Raw genomic sequence first — 14,133 nt, forward strand, 5'->3', positions numbered from 1 at the left:
ACTTTGCAATTTCCCAAAGTCTTAAAATGCAAGTCTTTCTTGCTTTCTATACAGCAAACAGCAGCGATAGTGAAGAGATGTCTGCAGGTGAAAATCCAGCTAAATCGGTCCAAGTGAAGAAGAGTTCCTCTATGGTACCAACAGGCTTGAACTCTCTGCCAGGGAGCACATCTACTGTCAAAGTACTGAGTCCTGGAAAGTCTCCTAGGAATGGAGAGAAAGAGTCTGCACAGGAGCATAGCAGCAGGTCATCCAGAGCCTATAAATGGAGTATACAGATGGGTGAGTCTGAGTCCATGTAAAAGGTTTTTGGTTGTATCATAAAGTGGGAAGTCCACGTGCATTTCTCAGAGCTGAGAACTTTTGACCCTTCTCTCCCTTCCTAAGACATCAATAGTCATCAGACCTACTGTTATAGGCACTTGCAGTTTGGTGCCGGAAGGGATGCATATTATTGTTTCATATGGAAGCTCTGAGTGTGTACTCATCTCACTCTGTCCAGCCCCCAGAGCAGACAGTGAAGCTCTGGTCTTCGCTATGCAGGGGAATGCTTGAGGGAAATAGGAAGACATCGCCCTAGCATCTCACTGGTCCTCATGGCAGTCAGATTGTTAATCAAACTAACTTCCTGTCCAGACATAGGTGGGTTTTATCTGTCTTAATTAAACTTATTCTGAATAGTTATTCTGAACCTTTATTGGTCGGTGCATTGGTGTAGGAGTTGAGAGGTCATGTTGTGGCTGTACAGGACATTGGTTAGGCCACTTTTGGTATACTACCTTCAATTCTTGTCTCCCTGCTTTCGGAAGGATATTGTGAAACTTGAAAGGGTTCAGAAAAGATTTACAAGGATGTTGCCAGGATTGGAAGATTTGAGCTATAGGGAGAGGCTGAACAGGCTGGGGCTGTTTTCCCTGGAGCGTCGGAGGCTGAGGAGTGACCTTATAGAGGTTTTTAAAATCATGAGGGGCATGGATAGGGTAAATAGACAAGGTCTTTTCCCTGGGGTGAGGGAGTCCAGAACTAGAGGGCCTAGATTTAAGTTGAGAGAGGAAAGATTTTTTTTCACGTAGAGAGTGGTGTGTGTATAGCATGAGCTGACAGAGGAAGTGGTGGAGGTTGGTACAATTACAGCCTTTAAAAGGCATCTGGATGATTATATGAATAGGAAGGGTTTCGAGGGATATGGGCCAAATATTGGCAAATGGGACTAGATTAGTTTGGGATATTTGGTTGGCATGGACAAGTTGGACCGAAGGGTCTGTTTCCATGCTGTATATCTCCATGACTCTGAGTCTCTGATAAATAGATGTTCTGTCTTATTTCTTTGTCTCTCTAGCTCCCTTGTTCTTCAGATTCCTCTAAGAGATCAGCTCAGATTGAAAGACCCAGGTGTTGATACCACAGCACTGTACTGAGAACTGGGTTTTGAAGCCCATATTCACTCGGGACAGCCCCTCCAAACAGGGTGCCACTGACCTCAGCAATGGAGCTGGCCTATGAAAGGGCTTCGACTCTTGCAGCAGTGATGATCATGGTCCACCCAAACTCATTCTCTTAGCTATTAACATGCATACTGGCCAGCTTTGGCTCCCACTTCAAAAACCTTTCAATTTTAAAATTTTATTTTAAATTTTTTTTCAGATCCCTCTATGGCCTTACCCCTTACTACCATGTAGACTCTGACAGTCCTCTAACCATCCAAGAGCACTCGTGCTCTTCTGTTTTGACCCTTTGCATTTTCCAATTTTCATCATTGGCAGAGAAGTCTGCTCCTTAGACCGATCTTCTTCTTTTCTGCTTTTAAGATATCATATTGTTTGTGATAAGCCACCTACAATGCACTTTGGAATATTTGTACCACATTAAAGGAGCTGTATAAATGTATGTTGTTGTGAGAATTGAAATACATTCTGATTATAGATTGATTGTCATAGCTATGGGGAGTGTTAAAGGTGTGCTCCAATTGTCAGTTTTTTTTAAACTCTCCCTTATAGCTGATGTTGAAAACATGAGCAGTGTGGAACGCATTGCATTCCTTCAAGAGAAGCTGCAGGAAATCAGGCGACATTACCTCTCCTTAAAATCAGAAGTGGCCTCCATTGACAGAAGAAGAAAACGCATGAAAAAGAAGGACCGTGATAGTAAGTTTACAATGTGCACATTTATGTTGGAAGAATTTATGCTGTTACACAGCTGGCTTTTAATTTCAATGATCTGAAAACCTAATTGCTCCCTCACCTCTTTCTCCTCTTGTAAGATGCTATTTAAAACCTAACTCTTAGACACGAGCAAATTCTTGGTCAGCTATTGTTTCAAGTGACTATGTTAAATGTTGCTGCATTACATTCCTGTGAAGTACTCTGGGACACTTCAAGTTGAAGACACAATATTGATTCAACTTGTTAATCGATTGATAGAAATGAAAGCACAGCAGGAAGATATTTAGCCCATTCTGACTGTTAAAAATTAGCTCTTCAAATGAGTTTTAATGGAAGTAATAAAGTGAGGGATAGGAATATAAATACTGGAAGATGACCGCATAATTGCCACCAAGAGGAACTAGATCTCTGTTCCTTTTGTTGGTTCCATGCAACAGGCTTCCAGTTATGATTGTTAAAAGGTGGGGAAGAGAAAATGCACATTTGCTAATCTGTTTTCATAATGATGATGGGTAAGAAATGAATACCACCAGATATTTCACATCCACCCATGAGGACAAAGGGGGTCTGATTTAACATCTTATCCAAAAATCAGCATCCCAAGCGATCCTTCAGCCTTTCTTGGTGTTGCCTGCTGTCTTAAGTTGATACACAAGATCTCTCAACACTGTTTGGAAGAAGAGTTGGTGTTCCCTGATCAATATTTACCCTTCTGCCAGCGTCAGTAAAACAGCTTATCTAGCCATGTTCTCACTGATATTAATAGGAGCTTGCTACATCCAAATTGGCTGCCGTGTTTCTTGTTTTATGGCGATGTTGAGAGAAACTCTTCACTGGCTGTAAGGCACTTTAGGATGCCCAGAGTTCATGAAAGGCAAGTGTGAGTGCAGCTACTGTCTTTCTAGTTCATCAGCGTGTAACTCTGTTTCAGAAAATTTCCAAATGTCTCATGCTATCTCTGTCCTCTCCTCCACAGCAAATGCCTCTGCAACAACAGCATCCTCCTCTTCATCGCCCTCATCCAGCTCTATCACGGCGGCTGTCATGCTAACGCTGGCTGACCCATCCGTATCCAACTCATCACAGAATGGGCTGTCGGTGGAATGTAGGTGATGAAAGGACCTCCCAACGCACAGTGCACTTAAATGGCTCCCGGGGCTACTTGTATTTTAATTTTTATTATTATTTTAATTATTTTTTTTTAAAAAAGAGACGCTGGATAGAGGCACAAAGGAAAAAAATACGAAACAACAAAAAAACAATTGAGTTAGCACTATACTCCACAAGAAAAACTACTTCTCAGCAAAACTAACGTAGCACTTAAGTGCACTTTCATGAAGATGAGGAAGTACAATGAAGTGTTCTGTCGGAGCAATAACCTGTTGCAGTCTGTCTGGAAATCGTGTGACTGTTGATGGGTGGGCCTTACCATTATTATTTTTGGGAAGTGGGGTTGGGAAGACGAGGGGCAGGAAGGGACTTTTGCTTCCTTATGTTCCTTGCCTGAAGATTTTTTGCGGCCGATTTTTAACCAGCTCCGGCAGTGTGTACACGAGCTCGAACTATTCCTCTCCACTTTCCCATTGAAGCTGGACCATTTGATGATCTCTGGTATTAATTTAGTTCTCTTTTATCGCACAAGCTTGCTGTTTCTTAAATGAATTTTACTGTTACAGTTTTTAAAACAACACAAAAAAGAAGAGATCGCTTGCAGCGTTATTTTGTGTAACACAAGCACAGGTAATTCAAAGACTACAGCGGGTAGTGAGTGCTGGAGCAGAGTGCTTTTGGCATCAGCCTTCAATGTGTAACCAAAACGCATACGAGATTCTTTCCTGGTTACTGCCTTGTGTTTACAGGTTTGGATCTGGGGAAAGGTTACTGTGAGTTTTCCCTGACGTGTTAAGTTGGAGAGGAAACCTATTTTGTCATTTTTATATAAAGTCATTGATATTTTTTCTTTAATTTTGATACAGAACATTTCCTCAAAAAGAGAGAAAATAGCTAACAAAATCTGTAAAAAAAAAAGTTTAAAAAACCTGTGTATAATGAACATTGTACTTGCCAGCCTAAAAGATATATTTATTCTAGGGAAATAATGACAAGTTCTATTTTTGTGGGGTTTTTTCTTCCTTGTAAATGAAAGGGGACTTTTTTTCCTAAAAGCATATAAAATACTTGGTTTCTAATGCTCATTTTATCACTAGCAAGGCAGATCAAAAGCAGCCTGTGTACACATCCAGGCTTTGTAGCAGCTGCCAACCTGCACTCTGAGATCTGCTGTGATTATTGAGGTGGCATTGGAGAATTTGAAATCAAGGTAGACAGTACACAGCCACACCCTGGAATAAACAAAACACAACTCAACCTTTTTGCCCAGATTTTATGTTGTACCCTGTACGTAACAATGAGTCTGTTAATTGTCTGATACATGTGATCCCTTTACTTTTTATAATGCCTTTTGTATATTTAGGACACCTCTTCCCCACACCCCACCTTGGAGTTGTATTTAAGGAGCAGTGCTGTCGATGCACTGCACGTGTCTGTACAGAGTGTTTCACTGTTTTTATGGCAATTTTGGTGTACCTCGATTCAAAGTTAGCATGTTGCTTTTTATCTTTTTTAAAAGGTATCACATGGTGTGAGAGAGTGCGCATCTCTTCACAAGAGCTGTCAGATGGTTTTATGTTTGTAACTGTTGGGTTTCATTTGCCTCTAAATTAACACAGGATCTTTGTAGGAAAAACCTATTTGTTTGGTCTGTGTAGCTTGTGCTCTTTAAAAATAATTTTTGACAATGGTTACAGAAAACTTTGACCCTGTACATTACTGTGGGACCTTTGTTTGACAGTTCAATGTACTTTAAAAAGAACTTATTGAAAGGTATATAATATTTATTAGATTCCAAAAAAGGTTGGAAATTATGTAATTTATTGTAAAAAAAAAGCAAATTCAAAGGCTTCCATTTGAAATAAAATGCCATAGTTTGTGAACATGTTTTCTTTCCAACGCATCAGACCTTTTTTTTAAGCTCAATAAATGTGGTGAGTCACCTGAGGTTTTGGTAATTGCCATGTTACTCATTTGACTTCCCAAAGCTTAGTAAAGTAGGAACCCACTAAAACAAGCCCCATAATTCCCACCATACACCCAGCTAGGTTACCAAATCTGATTGGAACTCTGTCAACACAGGATCTCCCTCCTCCAACATCAGCCAATTCAAACAGCCCTTTTTTGCATTTGATTTCTATGACTAGTGGACAAAAATGTTCGGACGATATGGAGGAAAAGATGATTTTCTCATCAAGTATTTTCTCTCAGCAGTGTCTTCTTGATATACTTGAGATTCACAAACAATCCTGGAAGGTTGAAAACCCTACCCTCCCAGTCCAAGCTTCAAATAATTCCCCACCCCCCCACTGTCATCACCAATAAATCTCACCTGATCTCTGTAACTGTCTCCACCTTATGACACCCCACCCCATGCCCTCCAATCCATCTCCCTCTCCTTTTACCATCAGAGTTTATTTCATAGAAATATGCTTCATAATACACGATATAGTTTATCTCATTGTTTATTCTGGATATGCTCGGAGTGCGCTATGTCCATACATTCATCACCACTGTTGCTCACATGGTGCTAACCTCCTCATGTATTAATATGCAGGCCCCCAGTCCCTGCTGAATTGACTGGTGAGAAGCTAGGACTCAGTGTGATAGTGGCCTTCATATCATCGAATTCTGTTCTTGACAACTAACCATTGATCTGTCCTGGAAAATGCACCTTTACGGGTGTTTGGTGGATGTGCCTGTAATGCCTAGCTCACCGTCTAGGCTTCCATAAACTATGTCATGTGCATCCAGGTCTTTCAGAATGAAAGTTCTGTGAATTTCAAAGTTGGGGTAAAATAAAGAATAGTGATGTTGCTGGGAGCATGCCATCTTCCTTCTGTCTTGAGTTGTACAGTCACAGAGATGTACAACATGGAAATAAACCCTTTTGTCCAACTTGTGCATGCTGACCAGATATCCTAAATTCATCTAGTGCCATTTGCCAGCGCTTGGCCCATATCCCTCTAAATCCTTCCTATTCATATGGGTAAATCTTCAATGCCTGTGAAGTCAGTGAGCTTGACAAATGGATAGAGGACTCTGTAGAACAGAGAATGATAATTTATTTCATGCAGTCTTTATGGAGGGGAGAACTTTAACACCAGTCAAAGCTCCCTCTGCTGAATTACAGAAAACGTTCAAGCTTTATACAGAATTCGGCACCTATATTACAGTTCTCACATTTCAATATCCATATGTCCCATATTGTTTTTATTCCCACTTTCTTTATAGGCATTGTGTGTACCTCACTGAAGATTGATAACATGTCTTCTGGCAGTTCACCTTGTCAATCTGGATGCCTTGTTTGTTAGTTTCCATGTGCTTTGCTAGATGGCTTATTAATGATAATGTCTCTGAACAGGTTAATTAGAAATATTACGTACCTCTAGTGCAGATGGGACTTGAACCTATGCTTTCTGGTCCAGAAGTAGGGATATTACCATTGCACCCCCATCCCTACCCCTACCCCTACCAAAGCTTTAAACCTCAACTAACACAACAGGAGACCAAGAGTGGTAGTGGAGGGTTCCTTTCCCTGTCGTGCACAGTGTATGGGGAAACTGCATTCTCCTACTGCTGCTGCAGCTGTAATTGAAACTTAGAGGCTGAAGTGGCAACACCTGTTGCAACTGGGAGCAGCGACTTCTGTTTGAGGCTTAGAGCCTGGGACCTCGAGTGCTACAGCCTGTCTGCCTGGAGGAACTGGAACCTGGGACTCTCTGCTGCTACCGCCTTTGGAAGCCTGTTGGCTGTATTTCTCTCCAGTGAGTACTAACACCTGCTTTGCTGGGGGGAAGCTGCTGCATACTGAGGCTTAGGGCATCAGTTCCTGCCTGCCCTGAAGAACTGAAGCTTGATACTGCTGCTGCTGCCACCTGAGAAGCCTGGTGTTCTGCACTGCTGTCCAGTCAGTGCCTAGGAGGGCCTGTTCTTGGAATATGGAAGACTACTTCAGTCGAGGATTAGGCCTGGACATTAGTTGCTTGGGTGTGAATACTTGCAGTGAGTGACTGTATTGTGGAGTCTGTGGCCTGGGGGAGTTATTTGTACGGTTTGATGCTACACACTCTGCACTGCCATGCTTTTACCCACTGCCTGGACATTGTTTCGCCCTATGTCAGTGGAGATCCCCAGTGTAGGGCCCACTACAAACGGGTCCTTACCTCTTTCATCAGGGATCTGGGGTCTTCCACTTCTATGTCAAGTGCATTCAACTGCAGCCTCTTTTTAGTTTTTAGAAAGAGCTGCTGTTCAAAGTTTGGTTGCACTTCAGCCCCGATCTATGGGCACCCGGAGGAAAGCCTTCTCGTGGCTTTGCTTCTGGGCCTGTCCAAGCTGGCCATTAATAGGTCCAGGCATGGGCTGAAGAGGGAGGGGTCTTAGGTTTTCATGTTTGCATTTAAGAGTGGACGGTTGTGTTTTGGACTGGAGGTCTGTGACCAGCAGTGTTCTGCAGGGCTCGCCGCTGGGTTGGTTGTTGTCACTTTTATAAACAATTTGGATGAGAATATAGAAAGCATGGTTACTAGCTTTGTGGATGACATCAAAATTGGTCATATGCTCAACTCTAACAAAGGTTATCTAAAATTACAAAGGGATCTTGATCAATTGAGGAGTAGCAGGTGGAGTTTAATTTAGATAAATGCGAGGTGCTGCATTATGGTCTGTTAAACAAGAGCAGGCCTTACAGTATACAATTAATAATAGGGTTCTTGGTTTGCTGTAGAACAGAGAGACCTAAGGGTTCAGGTACATAGTTCATTGAAAGTTGTGTCACAGGTCGGCAGGATGGTTAAGAAGACATTTAGCACACTTGCCTTCATTGCTCAGACTATTGAGTATAGGAGTTGGGACATCAGATTGTACAAGACCACTTGAGGCCACTTTTGGAGTACTGTGTATAGTTCTGGTTGCTCTGATATGAGAAGGATATTATTAAATTGGAGATGATGCAGAATAGATTTACAAGGATGCCACTGGGATTGGAGAGTTTGAGTTACAAGGAGAGGCTGAATAAGATGGGACTTTTTTTATCTTGGCATGTAGCAGGTTGAGGGGTGACCTCAGATTTATAAAATCGTGAGGGACGTAGCTAAGGTGTATAGCAAAGGTTTTTTTTTTCCCCTGAGGCTGAGGGAGTTCAAAACTAGAGGACATAATTATAAGGTGAGAGAAGAAAGATTTAAAAGGGACCAGAAAGGCAACTTTTTCTCACACTGTGGTTTGTACGTGGAATGAACTGCCAGAGGAATTGGCAGGTACAGTTACAACGTTTAAGAGACATTTGGATAGGTGCAAGAATAGGAAGGGTTAGGAAGGATAAAGGCCAAGTGCAGGCAAATGGGATCAGTTGGGAAACTTAGTTGGCACGAATGAGTCAGACTGAAGGGTCTGTTTCCGTGCTAGATGACTCTGACTGTATGACTATAGCACTAATGCCTTCACCTGCATTGTACGGTCAGCCAGGCAAGAGCAACAATGTACAAGGTTGCAACTGAAAGCGAAGCAAGATTGTCAAAAATTTGTCACTATTGCATTTGTTGTGATGTGTCAAGGCTAATTCTTTTCAGCAACTGAGAAATGGTTTTTTAGATTGTTCTACCATCAAGTGTCTTTCCAAAAATCCAAGAGATTTTCAGAAACTGCTGATTATTTTCAACCTGATGTTTTCAACAAGAGTCTAAAAAAACTTCATCACATGATACTAGCAAATAAAGAAACTTCTAGCAAGGACTTCAGTACAGCGAGTGTGGGAGGAGTTAACATAAAATACGAGAGAAACCGTTAACACTGAGTATGTTAATTCCTATACCCTTCACGTTGTGATTTGACACAGCTTTGTGTGGGGACTTTGAGAAGTTACTGAAGATGACAACTTGCAGAGTTCTTGTGGCATGATAGTAGTGTCCCTACCTTTCAACCAGAAGACCTGGATTTAAGTCTCACCTTCACCAATGTTATTGCTGAGTAGGTTGATAAAAACGTCCAAGAATAACAAGTTGCATTCACACAACACTAAATAAAAACAACCCAAGCTGCTTCAAAGAAGCAATATTATTCAATACTTGATAATGAAATTCATAACCAAAATAATTGCATCAAAATAACAGTGGGTCGATGAGGTGGGTTTTAGGGAGAAGCTAGTGATGCAGACATTTGGAGAGAACTGCAGAGTTTAGAGCCTTGGCAAATGAAGACAGTCACCAGGTGATGATATGTCAAGGGAAGAAAATCAGAAATTAGAGAGTGTGGCAATCAGAGTTGTAGGGTTGGAATAGACCAAGGATCAGGGAATGAGGCCATTGACAGGATCAAACTGTGGATGAGAATTTAAATTGATGGCATTGCCAGGGACCAATGGAAATGAGCAAGTATTGGATGAACAGGACTTGGTGCACATTACAATATGGGCAACAGATTTTTGCAAACAATGTTACCTGTAACATTGATATATATCATTAGTGGTCCTGTCAGATAAGGTACTTAATTAATTGGACTAATCCCAGAAGCTGCAAGTCACTGGCAGGGTTAGCCTGTTTGCCAGGCCTTAAAACCATAAGAAATAGGAGCAGGAGTAGGCCATTTGATCCCTCAAGCCTGCTCCATTATTCAATAAGATTGTAACTGATCCAGCATTCCTCATGTCCATTTTCTTGCTCTTCATATTGTTCTATGTTCTATAACCCTTCATTCCCCTATTGATCAAGAATTATCTGTCAACCTTAAATATACACATTGACTCTGCCCCACCGCTGTCTGTGGCAAGGAGTTCCAAAGACCCCCAACTATCCGAGTGAAGAAATTTGTCCTCATCTCAGTTTTAAATTGGTGCCCTTTTATTTTGAGGCTATGCCTTCTGGTACTAGACTCTCCCCTGAGGGAAAACATCCTCTCAGCATTTACCCTGTCAAGCCCCTTCAAAATCCTATGTGTAAATAAGATCACCTCTCATTCTTCTAAAATCCAATAAGTAGAGTCCCAATCTGTTGTGCCTAAGCTCTTAAGCCATCCCTTATATCAGGGATCCATTCTAGTGAACCTTCTCTGAACTGCCTCAAACGAAATAATATCTTTCATTGAATGAAAGCATCATAAGACATGAAAACTGGCCCTTCAGCCTAACTCATCTATGCCAACTAGGATTCCTAAACTGAACTAGTCTCATTTGGCCCATATTCCTCTGACACTCTTCTATCCACATACCTGTCCAAATGTCTTTTAAATGTTGTAATTGTACCCGCCTCTACCAGTTCCTCTAGCAACTTGTTCCTTTTACACAGCACCTTTTGTGGAAAAATGACCCCTTTTAGTTCTTTCCTCTCTTAAACCTATGCCATCTAGTGTTGGACTCTCCAACCCTGGGGAATAGACCTTGGCTACTCACCTTATCCATGCCCCTCCTGATTTTATAAACCTCTATACTGTCACCCCTGTCTCCTATGTTCCAGGGAAAAAGGTAAATCTTTTTTGCACCCTTTCCAGTTTAATAACATCTTTCCAATAGCAGGGCAATCTGATTGTATGCGGTTCTCCAAATGTGGCCTTACCAATATTTTGTACAGCTGTAATATGATGTTCCAACACCTGTACCCGATGCTCTGACTGATGAAGGCAAGTATGCCAAACACACCTTTGCCACCCGTCTACCAACAATGGCACTTTCAAGGAACTATGCACCCACACGCCTTGGGGTCTCTGTTTGATAATAGTCCCCAGAGCTCTACCATTAATGGTATATGTCCTGCCCTGGTTTGTCTTACCAAATGCAAAACCTCACATTTATCTAAAACCACATCTGCCACTCCTTGACCTGCTGGCCCAGTTGATCAAGATCCTACTGTACTCCTACATAACCTTCACTCTCCACTATACCACCTGCAAATTTACTAACCATGCCTCCTATCTTTTAACAAACAATTTTATATAAATGGTGAACATCAGCGGACCTAGCACTGATCCTTGCAGCACACTGCTGATCACAGACCTCCAGTCTGAAAACAACCCTCCACCACCACCCTCTGTCCTACCGTCAAGCCAGTTTTTTTAACCAATTGGCTAGCTCGCCCTGGATCCCATGTGATTAACCTTTACCGACCAGTCTGCCATGCGGAACCTTGTCTAAGGTCTTGCTACAGTCCATGTAGACAACCAATTTCACTCTGCCTTCACCAATCATCTTTGTCACTACTTTAAAAAAAAGTATAATCAAGCTTGAGAGACACAACTGCCCATGCACAAAGCCATGCTGACTATCCCTAATACATCTTTGCCTCTGCAAATGGGTGTGGAGCCTGTCTGTCAGAATCCCCTCCAACAGCCTACTCACCACTAATATCAGACTCATGGGTCTATAGTTCGCTAGCTTGTTCTTGCAGCTTTTCTTCAATAATGGCACATTAGCCATTCTTCTGCTATCTCCCCTATAGCTGTCGATAACACAAATATCTCTGCTAGGAGCCCCCATAACTTCTTCCCCAGGTCCCCACAATGTCCTGTGATACTCCTGATAAGTACCAGGGATTTATCCACCTTTATGCATTTTGGAGACGAAAACTGCTCACAGTATTCCAGATGTGATCTCAACACCACCATGTCCAACTATAGTAAGACTTCCCTCCTCCTATACCCCAACCCATGAGCCTTCCTGATAACCTGCTGCACCTGTGTGCTAACTTTGTGTTTCATGCACAAGTATCCTCAATCCCTTTGTGTTGCAGCTTTCTGCAGTTTTTCTCCATTTAAAGGAAAATCTGCTCTTTGTGCATTTTGGAAGCAGCAACTAATTTCACACATTTCATCTTGTTTTACTCTATTTGCCCACTTAATCTACCACCATCTCTCTGTAAACTGTTTGTATCCCTGCTGTTAACCGGCCTTTATTTTAGTGTCATTTGCAAACTTGCTATAGTAAAATTGGCCTCTTTTCTCCAAGTCATTAATACATATTCTAAACATTTACTTCCCAACACTCTGATCTGAGTGGAACTTCATTGGTTGTAGGTCGCCCTTACCCCCATTTGCCAATTGTCTAAACATGCCAATATATGACCTCTAACACCGTTAGGTCTTGCAATGATTTTTACGACATACCTTGTAAAGTGCCTTCTGGAAGTCCTAATACAACTTCCCCTCTATCCACTCTTTCAGACTTCCATAAACAATCTAATAAACTAGTCAGTCATGATTTTTCTTTCATGAAGCCATTACTGATTCTGCTCCATTAGATTGTAATATTCCAAATGTTCTGTTATTCCTTAATAATTGTTTCCAACAATGGATGTTTAGCTGATCAGCCTATAGTTACCTGTCTTTGGTCTCCCTCCCTTTTTGAATAGGGGTGTCACATTAACAGTTTTACTTTTTCAGAATTGAGGGTTTTTGGAAAATTACAATTAATGCACCCATTACCTCTTAGTTCCCTCTTTTAGGATCTTAGGATGTAAGCCACCAGGGTCAGGGGAATTTATCAGCCTTGAGTCCCATTAGTTTGTCTAATACTACTTTTCTTCTGATGGTGATGGGACTTAATTCCTCCCTGTATTCTTTAGTATGAACGATATGTTCAAAGTATCTTCCACCATAAAGACTGATGCAAAATCTGCTTAACTCTTCTATCACTTTCATGTTCCCCATAATTGTCTCCCCAGATTCATTTCTAAGGGACCTATGTTCACTGTGACCTCTCTTTTCCTTTCTAGATATTTAAAGAAGCTCCTACAGTAAGTTTTTATATTCCTTACGAGTTTGTTCACATAGTTTATTTTCTCTCTATTGTCTTTTTAGTTCTTTGCTGAAGTCTGAATTTATCCCAGTCTTTGGGGCTATCACTGACTTTTGTCTCCTTATATACTTTTCTTTCAATTTTATACTTTCCTTAACTAACTTGGTTAGCCATGGTTGATTTATCCATCATCTCTTGCGACAATGATGGTGAGCCTGGTGTTTGAAGTGCTGGCTCTCACAGGGACACAAATGAACAAACACTGCACAGTAGGAAAAGCAATATTAAAGAAAATCTGCACTGCTATGAGGGAGTGCTGCACAGTTGGAGTAGCAGGTCAGTTCAATGACAATCATATTACAGTCATTCCAGAGTCCCTTGTCCTCACCTACCATCCCACCAGCATCCACATCCAAAGGACTATTAGCTGCTATTTCTGCCATCTCTAGCAAGATGCCACCACCGTACACATATTCGCCTTCCTTCCCTTGTCAGCCTTCCACAGGGACTGTTCCCTCTGGCGCTCCTTCACTCTTAAACACACCATGCTCCTACAGCAGCTTCCCCTGCAATCATAGAAAGTGCAACACCTTTCCATTTATATCCTCCCTCACTATCCAGTGCCCGATACACCTTCCACATGAAGCAGCGATTTATCTGCACTCCCCACTCAATCCAGTCTACTCCATTTGCTGCCCACAAGCTGAGTGACTGCCTTGTGGAATACCGGCATTCTGTCTGTTAAAAATGACCATGAGTTTCTGTTGCCTGCTACTTCAACACGCCACCATGTTCCCTGGCCCACATCTGTCTTGGACCTGCTGCAGTGAAGCCCAGAGCAAGCTGGAAGAATGGTTTCTCAGTCTGGACCTCTCAGCCTTCAGGGCTCCAATATTTTGGAGGTTGAACACCATCTCCCATGTCCTTTACCTACCCTCACACCCAGCTCCTGGGTTACTTTTAGCACAGCCAGTCCATTTTTCACCCTCTCATAGCCCACCCACCCCCGCCCATGATGACCCATCGAGGTTCTCCTCTGCCCTGGCCACTTGGAACCAGACCCAGAGAAAGCTGGAGATAATGTGTGCGCGTCCACCAGTTGCGGGGGCAGAGTGAATCCCTCCGGCACTGTTTCCC

The 14,133-nt window shown here is 42.1% G+C and overlaps 1 protein-coding gene across 2 annotated transcripts in view; it reads left to right on the plus strand.

The window, feature by feature from the left end:
• arid4b (AT-rich interaction domain 4B) overlaps nucleotides 1-5,159 on the plus strand; it is a 189,483-nt gene extending 184,324 nt beyond the window's left edge. For both annotated transcript variants that reach the window (XM_087978705.1, XM_087978712.1), the window contains 3 exons: nucleotides 55-282; nucleotides 1,998-2,144; nucleotides 3,139-5,159. In XM_087978705.1, the coding sequence (XP_087834831.1) occupies nucleotides 55-282; nucleotides 1,998-2,144; nucleotides 3,139-3,275 (512 nt within the window). In that variant the 3' untranslated portion in view covers nucleotides 3,276-5,159. The remainder of the gene's footprint in view (nucleotides 1-54; nucleotides 283-1,997; nucleotides 2,145-3,138) is intronic.
• Nucleotides 5,160-14,133: the final 8,974 nt, after the last annotated feature.

Source organism: Chiloscyllium plagiosum, unplaced genomic scaffold (genome assembly GCF_037043375.1).
Source record: "Chiloscyllium plagiosum isolate Xiang-an unplaced genomic scaffold, Cpla_swu_hap1 HiC_scaffold_3, whole genome shotgun sequence".
In the NCBI taxonomy this organism is placed as follows: Eukaryota; Metazoa; Chordata; class Chondrichthyes; order Orectolobiformes; family Hemiscylliidae; genus Chiloscyllium; species Chiloscyllium plagiosum.